Here is a 22,040-nt window from a genome sequence, read left to right on the forward strand (position 1 = left end):
GCTGTGACGGTTCCTCTGACCTTAAGGGTCCGCAGAAAGAGAGAGAGAGAGAGAGCACGGCTGACCCCTTTTATTGAGGAGAAGCTATTCAAATGAGGCAAGGGGTCAGGTTTCAGGGGCTGAGTCTATCTTCATGATGTCCACTGTCAGCAGGTTGACTGACACCTGGGTAGGCCACACCCAAGGGCACAGTAAGAGGAGGGGACACACACAAGGCACTTCCATGGAAGATTCTATCCTAAACAGGGCAAGGGGTTATATTACAAAGGAACAGGTGAGCATAGCTTCACCCATGGGGCTGTAGCAAGACACACCCATTTCTGTGACTGAGCGCCTCAGCACCCAGCTGGGGAGTGTAACTCAGTCACCCGTAAGGTTGGCCTCCCACAGCTGGGGTTGTGGCAGAGCACTCCCCTAGCATCCTCCCTAGAGGGGGGGAAGTGACCTCTACCCTGGGTGCCCTGGTATCCGAGCTCCCCCCCCCACACACACCCAGGTTGGAAGGGCCTCTCTCCTAGAGGGGGGAGTGTCTTCTACCCTGGATGCCATGGTATCCCAGCTCCCCCCGACACCCAGGTTGGAGGGGCCTCCACCCTAGAGAAGGGGAGTGCCCTCTACCCTGGGTGCCATGGTATCTGAGCTCCCACACACACACCCAGGTTAGAGGGGCCTCCCTCCTAGAGGGGGAAGTGCCCGCTACCCTGTGAGCCATAATATCCGAGCTCCCCACACATACACCCAGGTTAGAGGGGCCTCCCTCCTAGAGGGGGGAGTGCCCGCAACCTTGGGTGCCCAGGTATCCAAGCTCCGCCCCCCAACACCCAGGTTAGAGGGGCCTCCCGGCTAGAAAGGGGAGTGCCCGCTACCCTGGGTGCCTTGGTATCTGAGCTCCCCCGCCAGAATGCCCAGGTTAGAGGGGCCTCCCCAATAGAGGGGGGAGTCCCGCTACCCTGGGTGCTGTGGTATCTGAGGTCCCCCCCCAGAACACCCAGGTTAGAGGGCCTCCCCCCTAGAGGGGGCAGTGCCCACTACCCTGGGTGCCATGGTATCTGAGGTCCCCCCCCAGGTTAGAGGGGCCTTCCAACTGGAGGGGGGAGTGCCTGCTACCATGGGTGCCATGGGATCCAAGCTTCTCCCCAACCCCCACACCCAGGTTAGAGGGGCCTCCCCCCTAGCTGGTGGAGTGCCCGCTACCTTGGGTGCCGAGGTATCGGAGCTCCCCCCACACACACCCAGGTTAGAGGGACCTCCCCCCTAGAGAGGGGAGTGCCTGCTATCCTGGATGCCTTGGTATCCGAGCTTCCCCCCACCCCCGACACCCAGGTTAGAGGGCCCCCCCCCAGATGGGGGAGTGCCCTCTATCTTGGGTGCTGTGGGAGCTCTGCAGGAGGAGAGATGGTGTAGGCACCCCTGCCTACCAGAGCTTGACTCCTGGGAGACCCCATCGCACCATGTCCTCAGAGGCCCACCCACTCCCAGACCCTTGGCTCCCACAAGTTGTTTCTCACTGCCTGCTTAGGGGGCTGAAGCTGCTGCTTTGGGGTCTGTCATACGACCAGCGCGGGCTTCATGAAAGAAGGTAGGTTCATAAGAAATTACTAGGGAGTTTTAAATTAAAGAGACAGACTGTCATTATCTTTAACACCAGCTCCTAGATGGCTTCTCCTAGCTCCCACCTCTAGCCACCTAATGTTTACAGAAGAGACTAGCGATAGAGGGAGAGCATGCCAGGGAGTGAGCTTTTATTGCGGAACAAAAAATTCCAGGGAAAAATCCCATCCAATGAAGGTTAAGGGGGGCAGAATCCCAAGGTCAAGGACAATGATTGAGTCTTCAGGTCAGTGGCCAGGCATGCCTCTGCACGGACAAGCCCTGGGACCTGGGAAAGGGTGGGAAATGCTTTTAACACAGATGTGTTTAAGCACCTCTCACCCAGCCAGGGAGGTAACTCAAATCACGTGCCAGGATGGCCTCCCACATTGGGGTACACAAGAGCCTCCCCAGCAGGCCCTGGAGGAGATTCTAGTTATTCCAGCCCAGCCCCTGGGCTTGTCCCTTCCCCTTGCTGGGCTGCATCTTGACCCTTGGGTTGACTCACTATTCTTAAAGTCGTTGGCCTCAGGGAACCCTGGAGGAGGAGAGAGAACTTCAGAGAGAGAAAAGCCCTGGGCCCAGCACACCCATTCCCCACCCCAGTTCCCCGACTCCTGCCACACCTTGCTTTCAGCAGGCCTCCAGGGAGACCCCAGTGCCCAGAGCATCATTCCCATAACCAAAACCTGCAGGAGACAGATTGGAGGGTGGATGCCGCAGTCTGGCTGGGCACAATCAGGAGCCACTTGTCAAAAGAAACTAACTTTATTTTTAGAACCACACACGCCAAACAAAACAGCCTCTCAGGAAAAATCCTCAGAGCCTCAACTGCCACCACCGGCTTTCCACAAGCCTCTCTCTCCCACACAAGCCTCTCTCCACCTCCCACAATCCTCCTGCTCTTGAGGCCGATTGGCTGGGTCACGTGGGCGGAGCCAAAAAAGTCCCCCAATGAGCAGCTCCGTGGTCTGAAAGGGCAGGGAAACAGTCCAATGAGCATCACCGCAGAGGAGCCAATCAGCTAGATGTTGCTGGGGCCGAGGAGCCAATCAGCTAGATGTTGCTGGGGCCGCTGTGAGCCAATCATCAGCCGGCAGCTGGAAGTTTGCTGGCAGCTGGAAGTTTGCTGGGGCCCCTTCGGCTGTGGCTCTCAACATCTCCCCCTCTCTGTTTAAACAACAAGCATGTGGCTTAGGGACCGTGCCTGCCTTAGGTTGTCCAATAGTACATATGGTCCTTAGGTTGGTACCATTGCAATTGGATCTTACCCGTCACTGACTACCGGTCCAGTATACAGCCACACCTGTGGAGAGGTCTTTGTACCAGCGGGGGGGTGAGGTTCTTTGCCTCACCTCTGTTGGCCCCCAAATTTTAGCTGGACGATCATGACAAGCAGAAGGGAGGAAGATACACCAAGCCAATTGACGGCTCCTTTTGGAAAAATTGTACCACCGATGACATCATCAGCAAAAATACCCCAACACTACCACAAGTCGCTGCACCAACAGATAGTTCACAATGCATACAGGTGAGCTCACAATGTGTCCAGGCAAGTTCTGCAAGCAGTTCAGTGATGGCTATTGTAGAAGCTGTAGATTGGTTTTATCTTTGACTTCACCAGCACTGGGATGAAGATAGGAATTCTGGCAATAATGGCTAAAGAAAAAATTATGTAACATTACAGAAGGCACTAAAAGAAAACAATTTTCTTAACAATTTACATTATCTTTAAGAGAATTATTAAATATAATGAAAAGGAAAGGTGAAAGTAAACAAACAGATCTGTTAACCTTCTTTTGTGTTCACATATTAAAACAATCTTTAACAGCTGTTTACCCAATTAAATTAAACCATTTAAATCACGTGAATTAAAAAAAAATATTTGGATCCATTTTATCATGAGCGCTCATCATATATGATATATGGACATACATACATTCAAACATATAACACAAAACACAAGTGTGCACACATAATATAATACATACAACACATAACATTATAGTAAAGGCCTTATAACTTTTTACAGGTGAAATCTCCATTGCAATGTTTAAAAACTCTATAGTCAAAAAATAGAACTGATCAGCAAAACATTAACCTAGGTCTGTATGAGCTCAAAAAACAAAATAGAACTTCATGATATGGCAAAGGGCAATAATAAAATAGATATTGAAAAAAGCATCCTGGTTCTGTTGCAGATGTAAGAATAGCCAAACTGGAGTTTTGGATATCAGTTGTTATGGATTTGAGCCAAATCATCTTCTTTTTGGTCTGTAGAAATCGCTTTAGTTAATCTTTCTGGAATCCAAATCGGCTGCTGTTCTCCCTGTGGAAACACATAAACAGACCCCCGACTCCAGACAATCACTGGGTCAGGACCTTGGTTAATCTCTCTGGAATCCAAATCGGCTGCTGTTCTCCCTGTGGAAACACACAAACAGACCCCCGACTCCAGACAATTACTGGGTCAGGACCTTTCCATTGTCCTGTTAGAATATCCTTCCAAAGTACCTTGGGCTTATGTACATTTTTTGGACACATATGCCTTTCCGCAGCACTAAGTCCTGATGAATCCAAATTTAAAAAGTTTAGAGTAAAAAGGGTTATTTTAAGTTTATCTTTGGGGAATATATACCCCTTCCCAATTCCTTCTTTTTGCTTTAATAAGTACATTTTAATAGTTTGATGAGCTCTTTCAACTATGCCTTGTCCCTGTGGATTGTATGGGATTCCTGTTATATGAGTAATGCCAAATGTTGAGCAAAATTGTTTAAAAGAGGTAGAAGTATAACCAGGGGCATTATCTGTTTTTAACTGTTTTGGAACACCCACAGTGGCAAAATTTTGTAAGCAATGAGCTATAACATCTTTAGTTTTTTCTCCGGCATGAAGGGAGCCCATCAAAAATCCAGAAGAAGTATCAACTGTAACATGCAAATATTTTAATTTTCCAAATTCTGGCAAGTGTGTGACGTCCATCTGCCAAATATGGTTAGGTATCAATCCTCTAGGATTGACTCCAAGATTAACTTGTGGTAAAAAGGTCACACAATTTTGACATTGTTTTATTATTTGTCTAGCTTGTTCCTTAGTTATTTTAAAACGCTTTTGTAAAGTATTAGCATTGACATGGAACTTTTTATGAAAATTTATAGCTTCTTCTAGTGTAGAGAAAATATGTATGTCATGTGTAGTTTTATCTGCTAAATCATTGCCCAAACTAAGGGCTCCAGGCAATCCTGTATGTGCCCTGATATGTCCTATAAAGAATGGATCTTTTCTGTCCCAGATTAGACTTTGTATAGTGGAAAGCAAAGAGAAAACAGTAGAAGAAGGGGAAATCCTACCAGCATCTTCAAGAGATACTATAGCATTAACTACATACTGACTATCAGAAAATAAATTAAATACAGAATCTTTAAACATCACAAAAGCTTGTAAAACTGCATTAAGCTCTACCTTTTGAGCTGATTGTTTGGGTACTAAAAATGTAAAAGTTTGATCAGGGGTAACTACTGCTGCTGTACCATTATTTGACCCATCAGTGAATATATTTGGAGCATTCATGATAGGTGTTTTTCTTGTCATTTTTGGAAAAATTACAGGATGCAATGACCAAAAAGACAATAAAGGATTAGATGGTAAGTGGTTATCAAATGAAACATTAGATTTGCACATGATTATTGCCCAAGTATTTAACTCATTAGCTAACTCATCAATTTGATTCATAGTATATGGAGTAATAATTTTATTGGGAGAAATTCCAAACACTCCCTTTGCTGCTTTTATTCCTTTGAGTATTAATTGTCCTACAGCCTCAGGATACCTAGTAAGAATAGTGTTAGGAGAATAAGATAAATGTATCCATAATAATGGACCTTCTTGCCAAAATACTCCTGTAGGAATATTTTTTGTTGGTAGTACAATAAATAATAAAGGCAAACTTATATCAATTCTATCCAAATGCATATTTTCCATATATGTTTCAATGATTTTTAATGCCTTTCTTGCTTCAGGCGTTAACATTCGGGGTGAATTTGGATCTGATGGACCTTTTAGGATATCAAATAAAGGTCCCAACTCTCCTGTTGGTATACCTAAATAAGGCCTTATCCAATTTATGTCTCCTAATAACTTTTGAAAGTCATTAAGTGATTTGAGTTGATCTACTCGTATTTGAATTTTTGGTGGACGGACCATGGTTGAGGATAATAGAACTCCTAAATAATTAATTGGAAAATTTAATTGTACTTTATCTATTGCTATCTCTAGATTATAATTTTTTAATAAGTTTGTAAGTGTGGCATAACATTCTAGCAATGTGTTTTTATCTTTGTGTGCTAATAATACATCATCCATATAGTGAAATATTTGTAGTTCAGGATTTTGATTTCTAAGTGGCTGGATTACTTTGTTAACATAAATTTGACACATAGTTGGGCTGTTAGCCATCCCTTGAGGGAGTACTTTCCATTCATATCTCTGATCAGGACCTTCATGATTCAGTGCAGGGATAGTAAATGCAAAACGTGGACTATCCTCAGGATGAATTGGAATTGAAAAAAAACAATCTTTAATATCTATAACTAAAACATACCAGGTTTTTGGCAAAGCAGACAATTGAGGAATCCCTGATTGAGCAGGTCCCATAATAACCATCTCATTATTAATGGCTCTTAAATCTTGCAATAATCTCCATTTACCAGATTTCTTTTTGATGACAAAAATGGGAGTATTATGGGGAGATACAGAAGGTTGTATATGTCCTTCTGCTAATTGTTGTTTGACCAGGTCATGGGCTGCTTGTATCTTTTCTTTAGTCAGGGGCCACTGAGGAACCCATACTGGTCTTTCTGATTTCCAAGTAATTTTTATTGTCTCAGTGGCCCTTTCTGAAAATCCAACCCATGTCTGTCTGTTCCTTGATCTATTTGTATTGGTGCTGCTATACCTTGTTCTTGTTTTTCTAATCTTTTTCCTTTCCTAAAACCTTGTCTAGTCATAATAGTGGGTGCATTTTGGTTGATGTTATTTGTTAATGTCAAACCTAATTGATCTAGGACATCTCGTCCCCATAAATTTACGGGAAGATGATCCAATACATATGGCTGTATAGTTCCTTCACATCCTTCAGGATCCTTCCAATCTAATACCATTGCACTTCTATGGGGATTAGTCGCCACTCCTAGGCCTCGAAGCGTTTGAGTGGCTTGTTGTAATGGCCAATGTTTTGGCCATTCTTGACGAGAGATGATGCTAAGGTCTGCACCTGTATCCAGTAGCCCATTAAATTCATGTCCTTGAATATTTAGTTTTAGCATGGGGCGAGAATCTAAATTTAAAGAAAGCATAGCCCAATCTACACCTGTGGAGCCTAATCCCTTGGAACCTCTTTCTACAGTACGACTGGAAAATTTATCATGTAGGCTGGGTATTATTAGTAACTGTGCTATTCTATCTCCTGGTGAAATTACTGATATACCCTTTGGAGAACTGGCTATAATTTTTATTTCACCTTCATAATCGGGATCAATTACCCCAGGACTTATCATAAGTCCTTTTAGAGTAGAAGAGCTGCGTCCCAATAATAAGCCTACTGTTCCTTTGGGAAGAGGTCCTTTCACCCCTGTGGGAATGATTTGAACTCCCATCTCTGGAGTTAGTACTGCTCTGGCGGAGGCGCAGATGTCCAACCCTGCGCTCCCTCTGGTTTGTCTGATGAGGGATCTGATGGACAATGTGTCCTGGGCACTACCCTGATGGGGTTGCTGGGTTCCTCCAGTGCTCCGTATATTTGTGGTTTTGGGCCCCGGAGCATTGGGCCCCCCTGTCCATTTTTTGGCAATGGAGCCCGATGCCTTTCTCCACGATATCGTGGATAAACACCTGGTCCTTGTTCGTTTTTTGATAATGGAGTACCCTCTATGGTGGTTTGAGAACGGCATTCATTAGCCCAATGTCTCCCTCTACGGCATCGTGGGCAAATACCTGGTATTCTACTCCTTTGATACCTAGTTTTGTTAAACCCTCCTCCAATGGGGCAATTCCTTTTAAAATGTCCTGTTTGTTCACAATTGTAGCATGTTCTTGGCCTGGCATCTAAAGCCTGTTTTACTGCAGCTGCCACAATTTGCCCTTGTTCATTAATGTCTCTGGCATCTAAAGCCTGTTTTACTGCAGCTGCCACGACTTGCTCTTGTTCATTAATGTCTCTACATAATTTAATATATGTGTTTAAATCTTCATGTTTCCATGGTCTAATGATATCTCTGCACCAACGATTCGCTTGCTCATAAGCCAGGTGTTTTAGTAATGGCATTGCTTGTTCTGTATTCCCAAAAACTCTGGTAGCTGTTTGAATAAGCCTATCTACAAATTCAGCATAAGGTTCATTAGCTCCTTGTATTACCTTAGATAATTGAACTTGTAAACCTCCATGTCCTTGTAAAGTCTTCCATGCCTTAATTGCATCTGCAGCAATTTGTGCGTATACACCAGGATCATATGCAATTTGTTGCTGCTGATCCTCATAAGGTCCCTTTCCTAACAACATATCTAGATTTCTCTGAGGATAACCAGCTGCTGCATTTCGCCTAGCCGTCTCCTTGCAAAATTCCTCATTGGCAACCTTCCATAACAGGTATTGTCCTCCATTTAGCACAGCTTTACACATATTAGCCCAATCTGCTGGCGTCATGTTCAAGTTGTTAATGGATTCGACCATGCTTACAGTGAAGGGTGCTTGAGGACCATAGGTTGTTACAGCCTCTTTTAGCTGCTTCACTGTTTTGAAATTTAAAACTTGGTAAAATCGCTGCCCTCCTGCCTCAAATACAGGGCATGTTAATATTTGAGATCTTGTCTCAGGATCCCAACTATCAACTGCGGGGGTTGGGGACCTCCCAGCATATGGAGGTGGCCTTGTTAGTTGGACACTTACGTCCTCTGGTGATAGAAAGGTGTTAGTAGCAGTCTCCTGTTGTAACTTTCCCCCTGATGGCTTTTTCTGTTTTACACTTTCTTTCTCTGTCTGACTAGCTTGAGAGGCCTTCTCTTTTACTTGAATCTTTTCCTCTGTCTGACTAACTTGAGAGACCTTCTCTTTTACTTGAATCATTATGTCTTCTTCTTCCTCTACCATTGTCTGAACTGAAGGCTTTGGACTAAGCAAACAAGATATGAACGTCCACAATGGCAATGTGCCAACTGGCAGAGTCCCTGGGCTTTTCTTTTCTATTCTTTTTAAATCTTCACCATGATGGTTCCATTGTGATATATTTAACAACTCCTCCTTAAAAAGCCATGGGCTACATTTTTGTATTGTATCAACGTATGCCCTGATTGTTCTTGATTTTACTGAGATGCCTCCTTCCTCTAACAATTTACTTAACACTCTTTCAGTTTGTTTTTTACTAATTTCTGATCCCGTATTTCTACTATAATACAACTCAACAAGATAACGCCTAACAAAACTGAAACTGAGTGAAACAAAATTGGAACAACACAAAATCATTATAATAGCCTCCTGAAATGTCCATCCGTCCTTTCTCCCTATCTGTTCCTCAGATGTGAGCGGTTTTTCTTCCATCTTACACATCTCCAGGGACAGGCAACTTAAAACAAAAGTGAAACAAAATAACAAAAGAAGAATCTTAAAATGGCTACCCATCCTCTTGCCCTGCCCTCAGGGGCCAGCAGTTCACTTACCCTCAGTCGCTCCCCGTACGGGCCACCAAATGCCGCAGTCTGGCTGGGCACAATCAGGAGCCACTTGTCAAAAGAAACTAACTTTATTTTTAGAACCACACACGCCAAACAAAACAGCCTCTCAGGAAAAATCCTCAGAACCTCAACTGCCACCACTGGCTTTCCACAAGCCTCTCTCTCCCACACAAGCCTCTCTCCACCTCCCACAATCCTCCTGCTCTTGAGGCCGATTGGCTGGGTCACGTGGGCGGAGCCAAAAAAAGTCCCCCAATGAGCAGCTCCGTGGTCTGAAAGGGCAGGGAAACAGTCCAATGAGCATCACCGCAGAGGAGCCAATCAGCTAGATGTTGCTGGGGCCGAGGAGCCAATCAGCTAGATGTTGCTGGGGCCGCTGTGAGCCAATCATCAGCCGGCAGCTGGAAGTTTGCTGGCAGCTGGAAGTTTGCTGGGGCCCCTTTGGCTGTGGCTCTCAACAGGTGGAGTCAGGGATGGCATGGGGAGTCAGGTGACCAACTTTTAGTGATAGGAAAGGTAGGCAGATTAACTCAGAACTCAGAGGCCACTTGGAGAGGGCTCATCTCAGCTACTCCACTGCCTGGTCTCTCCCACCATCCTCGTCCAGGAACAAGAGTGCAACTTCAAATTCCGGCTGCTGCCTCTGGAAACCTCTGACTTCCCTCTGGGCAGCTTCTAAAGCTGCTCCTTCTTCTCCCATGACTTCAGACACACCCTCACCTGACACAGGATCACTCACAGTTCCAGCCACCATTATGGCACAGCAGGTAGCAAATATGTGAAGGAAAATAAAAAAAGCAGCAGAGACGAGAGAGGAGTAGTAGGGGGCTCGCCATAAGGGAGAAGCCAGCTCCACCTGAGGGTCGGGCCAGGAGGGCTCACCAACTTCCTGCAGCTGGAGGTCACCACCACCAAAGCCTGGGGGAGAGGAAGCTAAGGGTCAGGGATGGCCCAGCCTCTGCCTCCCCTCTTCCTGGGCAAACAGAAGGCAGGAGAGGTAGGGAGAAGGTGGAAGTGTGAGGGGGGAATCAAGGCAGGAGTGCATTGAAGAGCCTCCTCACCCTGTTCTGCTCCTGGTACGGAGCCACTGGGAGGCTGGTAGCCTGTGAGGGGAATGGAAGTCAGTGATGGAAGACAGAGACTTTCCCTAACTCCTTGAGGAGCAAGTATGAACCTAAGGGACTCTGAGAAGGAAGAAGGGAATCTCCCTATCCAGAGACAACAGAACCAGGGGGAAAGAGCTTAGAAAATAGCAAGAGGGATGGAAGATCCATTCTAGGAGGGACTCCCTAGCCTTAGGTGCCTAAACAGAAGGATTGGGAGTTTGAGGCCAGCTTCAGCAACTTAGAGCCTGTCTCATTAAAAAAAAAAAAAAAAGTGATGGAGGAGGACCCTGATTTGGCTTGGAGACAGGGGCTGTAGGCCCAGTGGAGGGTTTGTCCCTTTGAGAAGTGGGGCCTGAGGGCAGAGAGACTTCTACCTGCTTTCTGAGGTTTTAAGCCCCACTGGATAGCTGGGGTTGGTGCTAGGAAGAAAGTTGGGGTGGGAGGCAGGAGCAGGAGTGAGCCTAGCACAGGGCTTGAGAAGGCTGCAGCCTGCCATGGGCCAAGGGACAAAGGCAGACGCCCAGGACCAGAGCCAGGTTTTTCCTCAGCTGATTCAGTGTGTGAGAAGTCACTGCCTTGGTGTCAGCTGACATGATAGAGCAGGACACAGAGCCAAGCCCAGGCCCTCCCAGGACAAGTACCTCCCTGTGGCCCCCCACGTCAGTCATATTCTACACTGACCTGGGAACTTGCCATTCTGCACTAGGGGAGAGGGCTGGGATTCCTGGCTCCAGCCACCCCCTTTATCTGAAGGAACTCCTGGAGTGGGAGGCCTGGGGAGGAGCAGTGGAATGACTCCCCCACTGCAAGGACCTAGTGGGGGGAAGGGAAGAGAGAGGGGAGTGAGCTCGAGGCATCTGTGCCATAGGCTGCCCAGGGGGCTCAGGCCAGACCAAGCCACCAACCTGCGGTGGCTGCTAGGTAGACACAGCATCCAAGGGGAGACCTCTGCCAGGCTGGGGAAAGCCTAGTTCCAAGGGTCACACAGGCCAAGAGCTCCTGCGGTCTGCCCACCCTACCTGTCATCCCCCAAGGGCCCATTCAGTGGCCTCACCTGGCTGGGTCGACAGCCCATTTCCATTGCCATATCCTGGAGAAGAAAAGTAGGAAAGTGAGGGTCAGGATGGGGGTGGGGTCTGGAGCAGGGGCAGGAGAGGCATAGGACGGAGATGGGTAGTTTCCTCACTTGCCTGGCTTCCAAGCTTTCATGCCCACACCCAGGGCTGGAGAAGCCAGAGGCCTGTTCAGACCAACAGCCCCTCCCTAGGAGTGAACCCTCTGCCTCTCTCTCTCTTCCCTGCTGAGGCCCCCTGCACTCACCTGGTGGGAGCTCCTGGCCATTCCCTGGTGTGTACCCTGGGAGGAGAACAGGCCATGAGGGAAGGGGCTGATATAGGAGAGTCAGGAAGAGGAACAGAAATGGACTTACCTGGTTCGAATGGCAGATAGGCAGATCTTGTCCCTCCCCAGGACTACCTTGCCCCTCCTTCCCTTCTCTTTACCCTCTCACCTGACTGGACCCCTTTCCCCAGGAAGCCTCCTGCGCCCAGCCCATTCCTGTACCTGTGGAGTCAGGTGGGCTGGGGAGGGCTAGGGCCTTAAGGGCAGTGGGCAGTTTCTGAAGGTAGAGAGAAAGGGCTTACCTGGCTTCTGGGGCTGTGTGCCTTCCCCAATACCTAGAGAAGAGATGGAGAGGAGGTGAGGGATCCAGGATGCCCCCACTATGGGCCTCTCCTCCATATCCCTGGAACCTTCTTGTGCCCAACCATGCCCACCTGGCCCAGAGTTATGGGAACTGAAGAGCCTGGGTAGAGGGAGAAAGACTAAGGTGCAAAATGGCCCTCAGACAGGGCCTGGGACCCACCTCCCTTCTCCTGGCCACGGCCCCAGCCTCTCCCAGCCTCTCAGTACCTGCTCCATAGACACTCTGAGCTGGGGGACCTATGTGAGGGAGGGATAAGCAGGGCATTGATACCCCAGCTAAGTTGGGGCAGGAATAGCTTGTGGTTCCCCCATTCAGGGTCAGTACACAAACCAGAATCCTGGAGAAACCCCTGGACATCCCTTGGGAGGTCTGGAAGGGGACAGTAACAGGGTACCCCAGACAGAAACCCCCTCACTGGTCAGTTGGGCCCCCAGCCCATTCCCATTCCTGTATCCTAGGGCAGAGTTGGAGGTAGGTGTGAAAGAGGGAAAAAAGGTTTGGGGGAGGCAGAGAGACTGGCTAGAACAGAGCTCACCTGATTTCTGGGGCTTTGCACCCCCTCCATAGCCTGGAGGAGAGACAGGGACCAGGTTAGGACCCTAGATGAGGTTCCCGTCTCTGGCCTCCCCACAGCCTCAGCTCCACCCCTACCTGGTCCATGGCCATTTGGAGCTGCGGGCCTGTGGAGAAGAGGGAAATGCAACAGCTGGGCCTGGGTGATGAGGCCAGGACTAGGGTCACTTGGTGTCTCCCTAATTCCCCTCCCAGTGACCCTTGCTTCCCCCACAAATTTCCTTCCACTCATGAAGCAGGAGTGAGGGTACAGACCCAGCTTAGTTTGTTTATTGCCAAGGGCAATGGGGACAGAGAGAAAAGGGACAAGGCTGCTCTCCCACCTGGCTTCTAAGGTTTCACCCCCACTCTGAGAAGTAGGGAAGGAGAGAGATGCTAACATGTGTCTAGCCACCTCTTCTCAAGCCCCTAACTGGCCCCTTTCTCTGTCCCCAGCTCTTCTCTCTGCCTGCCCCACTTCCCAACACCACCTCAGGGCCAAGGCCCAGCAGCCCTTACCTAGGCCAGCTCCCATTCCGTTTCTATTGCCGTAACCTGGGGGAGAAACAGGAACAGGCTTGGGGTTGGTGTGGGGGATTCAGGAGGCAGTCACAGAGACAGGTAGGGGCTAATTGAGGGCACCTTCATCTGGCTCTGAGACTTCAGGCCCCCCAGGCCTCTGTCATCCCCTCACACCCATGGCCCTGGTGATCCCTTACTTTCTGCCCTTCCTGTGGAGACATGGAGGCTGAGCTCAGGGCCAGACCCCCAACTGCTACAATCCAAGCAGGCTCTGCCCTCCTGGTCCCTGCCCTCACCCTCTAGGGGGCTCTGTCCAGGTCTTTTCACCTGACTGGGCTCTTTTTGCAAGGAAGGCCCTGGTTGCCAGCCCATTCCCATGCCCTAAAGAGAGGGAGGGAGCTGTGGTGGGGCACTTATGGCTTTGGGGGTGCATGGACGGAGATGACCCAGCAAGACTCACCTGGCTTCTGGGGCTTCATGACCCCTCCAAAGCCTGGTGGAGACATAGTTGCAGGTAAGCGTCCTGGGGTCCCATATCAGTTTCCCCATTCCCTACTCATCCCTGTCCCTACCTGTTGTGAATCTGTTCTGGACTGTCAGGCCTGTGCAAAGAGGAAGGGGGAACTTGGGGTCAGGTTGAGGTGAAGGTCCCCCTCTTGGCCAAAGCTAGAGCCTTGGAGTTCTTGAGCCTTCCTCCTAGACCCCTAAATTTCTCACTGACTGCCCTCCTGAGGTCCAGGATGGGAGCAGTAGGCTGCCAGTAGGCTCACCACTCATCTGGCTGGGCTCCAACCCATCACCATTACCCCTGGGAGGGGCAGGTGGGGGTGGAAAGAGAGGGGGAAGAGAGCTCTGAACTTTGGCAGAAACACAAGCAGGAGTTAGCTCACCAGCCATCTGAGGTTTCACACCCTCTCCAAAGAGTCAGGAGAAGGGGGAAGGTGAGGCACCCAGGAGAGACCATCTCAGAGCCACCCCAGAACCCTAGCATCCTGGTTCCAGCTTCTCCCAGCCCCTTGGTACCTGCTCTGTAGCCATTCTGAGCTAGGGGCCCTGTGGACATAGGAGGGATGAGCAGGGGGCAAAGGACCTATGGTGCCCTCTTCAGAGTCAGACCAGAAACCACGGATTCTGGAGACCACCAACCTTGCACCTCTGAGGCCTGGGGGGCAGAGGCTGTGGACGTGCAGGCCCCACCCCCAAACCCCACCCAGTACCTGGCTGGGCTGCCAGCCTGTGCCTGTTCCTGAATCCTGGGCCACAGAGGGAGGATTGTGTGAATGAGGGGAGGGAAGTCGAGGTATGGGGGAGGCAGAGAGACTGGCTAGGGCAGGGCTCATCTGACTTTTGGGCCTTCATGCCCCCTCCATATCCTGGAGGGGAGACAGGTAGCAGGTGAGGGCCCTGGCGGTCCCCATCTCTGGCCTCCCTAGAACCCTGGCACTGCTCCTACCTGGTCCGTAACCATTTTGAACTATAGGTCCTGGTGGAAGGAGAGAAAGGGGCTCTGAGGATCTCAGCCTGTCTCTGAAGTCCTACCCCAATGCCTGGCCCCTCCAGCTCTACTCCAGCTGCCACTCCTGACCCTCCCCAACACCAATCATGCCATCTGTGGTCCAGGGTAGTGTGAGAAGGTTGGGGAGACACATGGCTTATAGGGTCCCCACACCCTTCTTGTTTTTGCTACCTTTTTCTCACACATCCCTGGTGGCCTCCAAGTGGCCAAATCCAATGTGCCCTTGATGCTCCCCACCATTATCCTTCCTGGACCTCTGCCACCCCTCACTTTCTGGTCTTCCCTCCTGTTTCTTAGGCCCTTTCTAGGTCCCTTATTCTGCTCATTCCCTGGAAGGTGATGGTCCCCAGCCTTCTGTGGTGGGCCCTTGACAGCCCCTCTGGTATCCCAGATGACATATCCAACTTCCTGGTTCGTTGAGTGTCACTACCACCCATTGACCAGCCAGAAAAGTGGCCTCCCCTCATTATGACTAGCTCCTGCCACATGCACCTGAGCTATTTCTAGAGCCTGTATCCTTTTTCTATGGGCCTCTCTTCAGTGCCCCAGTCAAGCCCTCACCAATTTTTCAATGTGCCTTGGCCACCTCTCTCCAACTTGGCTGTGGCTCCCTCTTTCCCAAATTCTGGGGACACAGAGTTCCCAGGCAGCCCTCATGGGCAGCCTTGGCCTGTACTGTATTCCACATTGTCATTCTGTCTGCCTCCCCAGTGGGCTCTGGGTTCTGAGAGGACCAGTTCCAGCCCTGGCTGGCACAGAACAGGTGTGGTCCATGGGTTGGTTTGTTGAATGAATGCTTGTTGCATGAGAAGAAGCTGGGTGGTGAGGGGTTGGGCCTTGCCTGGCTTCTGGGGTATTAACCCTCCCACAGGTCTGGGGAAAAGGAGACTGTCATGCCTCTGCATCAGCACCCCTTCTATGGAAACCCCATGCTCCCACAACCACAGTGCCTCACCTGGCTGGGCTCCAGCTCCTGGGAAGGCCACAGCTCCCAGTCCATTCCTGACTCCAAATTCTGGGGACACAGAGCAAAGGAGCATAAAGGGAGATCCAGGACCTTGAGGAGTGCAGTGCAGGTAGATAAAGTAAGACAGAGACAGGCCCAGTGATGGCCTTACCTGGCTTCTGGAGTTTTCCACCCCATCCAAAGCCTGGGGGAGAGACGAGCAGGTGAGGGGTTTTTTGTGTCTGGTACTCCTGCCAGAAACCCAGCCTTGGGCTCCCCTCCACCATCCCATCCCTTATTTACCTGCTCCAAAGCCACTCAGAACTGCAGAACCTACAAAGAAGGGTAGACACAGGAAATCAGAGTGGCACCAAGGTGGGAATATGGCTAGGACTGGCCAGCCTCTGGCTTCCTCTGCCCTTCCCCCTGGACCTGCCTCTCACTCTGGATTTTCTCCCAATCCTGACCATGGTCTGCAATTGAATATTTGGTTCTTGGCCTGTGGGGTGGGCCCAGTGGGTCCAGACATGGACAGGTGTGAGAAGGTGGGGGAGACACATGGCTTGTAGGCTCCCCAGGCCCTTCTTGCTTTTGCTACCCATCCAACCCTTTTCTTACACATCCCTGGTGGCCTCCAAGTGGCCAAATCCAATGTGCATGCCATCCACAGGCCTCAGCCAACTTGGTCAGGGATGTGCTCTGGAGATTGATTGGGATTGATTGGGTGAATCTCTAGAAGCCTAGCTGGGAGGCCCTGCCTCTCCCTCCTGCTCTTACCTGGCTGGGCCCCCAGGGCATTTCCATTGGCAAATCCTGGAAGGAAAGTGGTATGTAAGGAGAGGATTAGGGAGGACTTGGTGGAGGTGGGACAAGGCCATAGATGGGTGAATGGAGCCAAGGAGGAGGCAGGGAGATCAGGTCTCTGCTCACCTGATTTCTGAGACTTCATGCCTCCTCCCAGACCTAGGGGAAGATGCAGAGGGGCTGAGCCATGTTGGTTGGTTGGCAGATCCCACCCAACCCACTATTCTTCCCCCAGAAATCAAGTTTCTAATCTCTCAGGTCCTGACTTCCCCTAGGTCCGCCTCTTCCCTCCTCCCTTACTGGCTGGACTCCAAGCCCATTGCGGTTGCCAAACCCTGGGAGATGGAGCAGGAAAGAGGCAGGGAGGCCTGGCCAAGTACATGAGGGGCAGCAGACAGGTATGTTGGGACAGAGCAGGGAGCACCTGACTTTTGAGGTTTCACACCTGCGTCAATGCTTAAGAGAGGGAGTCCTGAGGTAAGGGAGCCCCGAGCCCTGAGCCCAGACCCCCTTTCACCCCACCCTCCCCTACCAAGTGCATGGCTGTTCTGAGGCAGGGTCTGTGAGGAGAGAGAGACAGAGGCTGGAGCCAGGCCAGTGTGGGCCAGGCCATGGTGGTTTATTTTATTTTTTATTTTATGTATTTTTTATTTTAGAGAGAGAGAGAGAGAATTTTAATATTTATTTATTTATTTTAGTTCTCGGCGGACACAACATCTTTGTATGTGGTGCTGAGGATCGAACCCGGGCCGCACGCATGCCAGGCGAGCGCGCTACCGCTTGAGCCACATCCCCAGCCCCCATGGTGGTTTAGATAGTTCTTGTGGTGTCCCTGTCTCAGGCCTTTGTGTGCCATGTCCCCAGCAGCTCTTGCCTCTGGGAGCATGACTACCAGGCAGCTTGGAAACCCCTCCCTAGTCCCAAGACCACATCCCAAACTCTGGAAGGGCATCAGCAGGCCAATGAAGGGACCTGTAACACAGTGGCAGAGATGGGGACGAGGAGAGATGGGGGCACAGAGACAATACAGCAAAGGCAGGGCCCTCTGCTCCCCTGCCTTCGGAGGTCTTGCACACCCTCCCAGGCTGGGAGAGACAGAAAGAGTTTGACATTGATATTGACCCCAACTGCCCCCTCCCCAAAAAATAAAAATGGAGAATTTCTTTCTTTTTTCTTTTTTTCAGTACTGGGGAATGAATCCCCAGTATTCATTGGTAGGATGCTCTACCACTGAGCCACATCTCTGGACCTTTTAAAATTTTTATTTCGAGACAGGACCTTGCACAATTGCTGGGGCTGTTTGTAATTTGCAATCCTCCTGCCTCAGCCTTCTGAGTCACTAGGATTAGGCCTGTGCCACCACACCAGGTGAGGGTGGGATCCTGCACCCTCCTCCCCTGTGCCTTCCTGAGCCCTACCTCAGCTACCCTCATCTGGCAGGGTTTCCGCTCCTGGAGAAGCATGATTGCCCTCAAAGCTTGGAGAGAAAGTGAGGGCTGTAAGGCTTGGGGTGTGCTGACGAGGGGGGGCATAGACAGAAATGAGCAGGATGGAGTCAAGACATGGGCAAGGCAGGGCTCCCCTGCACCTGGCTTTGGAGGTTTCCCAACTGCTCCCAGGCTTGGGATAAATGGAGAGGCTGAGCTCCTGCCCTCCCTCCACCACCCAACTCTCTCCCCTCTGGGTCCCAGATGTCCTTACCAGGCAGGGCTCCCACCCCTGGGAAGGCTCCAGCTGCCATCCTAGTTCCATATCCTGGGAGGCAGAGCCAGAGGGAAGAATAAGGAAGGGACTAGAGCTTCAAAGGGAGAGAGACAAAGGTGGCGAGAGCTTGAGAGAGGACAGGCATGGAGCAGGCTCTTACCTGGCTTCTGGGGCTTCATACCCGCTCCAAAGCCTGGGGAGAGAAATGAGAGATGAAGGGAGGCCAGAGACCCAGCCTCCTTCCCAGAGTCCCCGTTCCATAGCCATTCTGAGCTAAGAGCCTGGGGGAAGTGGGGGTATCTGGGTCCCTGCGGAGGACCTGTTTTCCCCTCCCCACTGGACATCAGAAACCCTGAGTCCCCTCTTGCCCACTTTCTCTGAACCACCAGTTTTTCCTTCCTTGAGGCCTGGGACCAGCCACACCCCCAGAACCACCTCACCTGGCTGGGCTGCAGCACCTGGAATGGGTCCTGCTCCCAGCCTATACCTGTTTCCATACCCTAGGGAGACAGGGCAAGGGGGAGTCAGGAAGAATGTGGGAGGTTCACAGAGGTGTGGAGGGACAGGCAGTGTCTGAGGCAGACTCACCTGGCCTCTGAGGTTTCACACTCCCTCCAGTGCCTGAGAGGGATGAGGATCAGCTGATGGTCTCAGAAGCCCCCCTCCCAGGAACATCCCTCTAGTTCTGGCTCCAGGCTGCCCCCGGTCCCACCTCTACCTGCTCCATAGCCCTTCTGAGCTGGAGGGCCTGCGAGGAGAAGGGGACATGAGCTGGAGATGTGCGGGGTCCCAGCTGAGGTTGGACCAAGCCAGAAACCAGCACACCTGAAAGTCTCCCTGTCCCCACAACTATTCAGTGCTGTCCCTCTCTTCTGAGGACCCCCTGGGGGTGACCCCTGGACTCCCCACTCTCACCTGGCTGGGATCTTAGCTGGTTCCCCTTCCCAAATCCTGAGGAGACAGATTAAGGTGGGGTATGAGAGAAAGATGGGGAGAAAGAGAGCTGAGCCAGAGCAGGGCTCAACTGCATCCTCACATTTAGCACCCCCTCTTTTTAAATTTATTTTTGATACCAGGGATTGGATCCAGGGGCATTTTACCATAGAGCCACATACCCAGCCTTTTTTTTTTTTTTTTGAGACAAGGTCTCACTAAGTTGCTTAGGGCCTCACTAAATTGCTGAGGCTGGCCTTGAACTTGTGATCCTTAGTCTCCCATACTGCTGGGATTATCGGCTAGTGCCCCCTCTGAAGCCTGGGGGAGAAACCCAGGAGCCCCTGAGTCAGGGGCTCCCCAGAACCCCACCTCTGGGCCCATAGCCATTCTGAACAACAGGCCTTGGGGACTCTGCTCAGATCAGAGAAAGGTAGAGTGTCACTTGCCAGAGGCCTCTAAGCAAACCCTCCCTCCTTCCTTCCTTCCTTCTTCTCAGCTTGGGGACAAGAGGAGGTCAGTTCTGTCCCCTTAGGTTTCTAAGATGATTGCCTGCCCGTCTCCTCTTTCCCAGCTGGGAGGGAGGAAGCATCTTGCCCCTGTTCCTCAGACTCCCCATCTCTTGACCTGGTCCTCACCTGCTCCCAGCCCACTGGAGGTGCCGTAGCCTGTGAGGGAAATGAGAGGTTGAATCCAGCCTGGCAGGAGAGGCAGGAACTGGGGTGCAGTGCACCCTCCTGGAGGACAGGGAGTAGCCTGCCATGCCCACCCCTCAGTCTGTGTTACCTTGTCGGTAGCCATTTGGGCTCCCAAAGCCTGTGGGATCAGGGAGAAAGTGGGTAACTTAGGAAGGGGCAAAGAGGGACAAATGTGCACGCCACCCCTCCCTCTCTGGGGCTCAGTTGCCTGCTGGTCACAGGAAGGGTAAGGACAGAGAGCCAGGTAGGCAGTCTGATGGCAGATGAGCTGAAGCTGGGGTCCCTGGATATGGAGGAAGGTGTTTAAGCCATATCTCTGAGGGGCTGGGGGACAGCCCATTTTGCCCTTTTCCTCATCAGTTCGTATACTTCTCCCCTCCAATCTTAGTTTTGAGGGTCTCATTCCTTTTCTTTCTTTCTTTTTTTTTTTTGGCGGGGTGTGGGGGTACTATGGATTGAATCCAGAAGTACTTTGCCATTGAGCCACATCCCCAGCACTTTTTATTTTTTATTTTGGGACAGGATTTCACTAAGTTGTTTAGGGCCTAAGTTGATGAGGCTGACCTTGAATTTTAAACCCTCCCCCATAAGCCTCCTGAGTTGCTGGGAGTACAGGCATGTGCCACCGTGCATTGCAGTTCTTTGGAGGGTCTTTGGACTCTCCTCCATTCCTGGAACTCTCACCACCCCCTCCTGTCCCAAGCCCCTCCACCTCTCCCTTGGCACCTTGAATGCACCATGTCTCATGGAGCACCCCCATCCACCCTTAGCACCCCAGAAGTGAAGACCTGTCCATGACACTAAGCCCCACTCCCCCAGCCCCTGAGCTTCTGAAGCTTACCTAGTCCCTCTCCTGTCCCAATTGCCTCTTGGGGACATGCCACCCCTCTCCTGTCACAGCCTGCCCTCAAGACCAGCTTCAAATAACTTTGCCATGTTCTTAGAGGAAAAAAAAAAAAATCCCAACTCTTCAGAGCCCAAGGTGTCTGTATTCTCTACCCTTGAGCTGACTGTTGATAGTACTGCTGCCAGGAAGACACGGAGGGACCCCATGCTTTCCTGGGCCCCACATCTGGAGTCCCAGAGCTGGGTAGCACCTGGGGCCATCCCCAGAGACCTCCCAGACCCCATGGAATGGGAGAGATGGGCCCTATCCCCCGACTAAGAGTGGCTTCTTAGCTTTCTGTGGGCCAGGAGGGAGTAGGAGCAGCCCTAGGGGAGGAGGGGGCTGCTGCTCAGGGCTGGCCCCTGGCCGAGGGGGAGCAAGACCAAGGCTTCGGTCCCTCAGTCCTTGAATCTCCCATCCAAACTCCCTGTCACCCAGGCTTCTCACACTCTGACCCTTGCTGGCTCTGGAACCCCAGCATCTAGCCCATGCCCTACTTGACCTGACCCCCAGCCCCAATTGCAGCTGCCCATACCCTCCCCTCCCCTCCCAGCCACCTAGCCCTCACCACCTTGTAGGCTCTCAGAAGTCAGGCAGAGAAGGAAAAGGGCCGCGAGGAAGGCCCAGGTGCCCATGATGCCAGGGAGTGAGAAGGCTTGGCACCCTTTGGAGCTTTAAACACCCTTGTTGTGAGAGGCAGAGACTCTGAAGACTCCAGGAGGCCAGCCCCCCGCTTCTCCCCCTCAGCAAGCATCTAGCCCCCTGGCCCTCCTCCAGGCCCTACCCCTCATCCATCATGGGTGCTGACAGGAGAGGCCTCCCACCTGGCCCCCCAGGCTCCTCCACCCTATCAGTGACTTGGGTCCTGGCGCCAGGCCTGGAGGATCAGATGTCTCCCCCACCTGCCCCACTTTGGCAGCTGGTAAGGGCCAGGGTGACACCCTAGGCCCAACCCAAACACAGCTGGGGACAGGGTGGGAGCCAGTACCAGAAGTGTGGGCATGTCTGTCAGGGAAGCTGCCGAAAGAGTTACTGTGTTACCCAGAGAAAGGGGCAGTGACAGAGTGTTTCAAACTCTGCAGGGAGGCAACAGTGTATCAGATGCCCAGCTAAGGGCAGCCATGTCCACAAGAGCTCAGCTGCTCTCTGGTCTGATCCTGAGACTACATAGACCGCCTCAGGAGACCAGGACACACAGACACCGGTTACCCCACGCTCAGCTTGGCTGAGTCCTGCTGTTTCCTTCCCTGCCTTCCTTCTCTTTCTTTCTTTTTCACTCTGGGGATTTAACCCAGGGTACTCTACCATGAGTTGCAGACTCAGTCCTTTTTAATTTTTTCCCCCACTAAAATT

At 51.1% G+C, this 22,040-nt stretch overlaps 1 protein-coding gene across 9 annotated transcripts; it reads right to left on the reverse strand.

The window, feature by feature from the left end:
• Positions 1-1,720: 1,720 nt before the first annotated feature.
• Positions 1,721-21,390, reverse strand: Grep1 (glycine rich extracellular protein 1). 9 transcript variants are annotated; one of them, XM_048789303.1, is made up of 27 exons: positions 21,256-21,386; positions 19,890-19,919; positions 19,742-19,771; positions 19,086-19,121; positions 18,889-18,918; positions 18,759-18,791; positions 18,611-18,670; positions 18,331-18,363; positions 18,168-18,221; positions 16,593-16,625; positions 16,440-16,475; positions 15,966-15,995; positions 15,835-15,867; positions 15,672-15,731; positions 13,773-13,802; positions 13,661-13,693; positions 13,198-13,233; positions 12,662-12,694; positions 12,333-12,362; positions 12,065-12,097; positions 11,742-11,777; positions 11,476-11,511; positions 11,103-11,234; positions 10,198-10,233; positions 2,217-2,279; positions 2,099-2,128; positions 1,721-1,879 (listed from the first exon to the last, which is right to left on the reverse strand). In XM_048789303.1, exons 1-25 carry the CDS (start codon positions 21,320-21,322, stop codon positions 2,224-2,226), a joined length of 1,056 nt encoding a protein of 351 aa, XP_048645260.1. In that variant the 5' UTR covers positions 21,323-21,386; the 3' UTR covers positions 1,721-1,879; positions 2,099-2,128; positions 2,217-2,223. The 9 variants fall into 9 exon arrangements, 5 of the variants coding, with proteins under 5 accessions (XP_048645260.1, XP_048645257.1, XP_048645259.1 ...); XR_007342623.1 differs by lacking the exons at positions 1,721-1,879; positions 2,099-2,128 and adding an exon at positions 12,778-12,806; XR_007342622.1 differs by lacking the exons at positions 1,721-1,879; positions 2,099-2,128 and adding an exon at positions 12,778-12,806 and having other exon boundaries at positions 12,286-12,362.
• Positions 21,391-22,040: the final 650 nt, after the last annotated feature.

The sequence above is a fragment of the Marmota marmota genome, unplaced genomic scaffold, assembly GCF_001458135.2.
Source record: "Marmota marmota marmota unplaced genomic scaffold, marMar, whole genome shotgun sequence".
Classification (NCBI taxonomy): Eukaryota; Metazoa; Chordata; class Mammalia; order Rodentia; family Sciuridae; genus Marmota; species Marmota marmota.

What these genes read in the sequence shown, in the direction of transcription:
- Grep1 (XM_048789300.1), bottom strand. Translation starts at nt 21,322, where the DNA reads ATGGGCACCTGGGCCTTCCTCGCGGCCCTTTTCCTTCTCTGCCTGACT. An exon ending in CATGAAGTCTCAGAAATCAG is followed by an intron (nt 16,476 to 16,592) that starts GTGAGCAGAGAC and finishes CTTTCCTTCCAG; the next exon opens with GATTTGCCAATGGAAATGCC. An exon ending in CCAGAACAGATTCACAACAG is followed by an intron (nt 13,694 to 13,772) that starts GTAGGGACAGGG and finishes TGTCTCCACCAG; the next exon opens with GCTTTGGAGGGGTCATGAAG.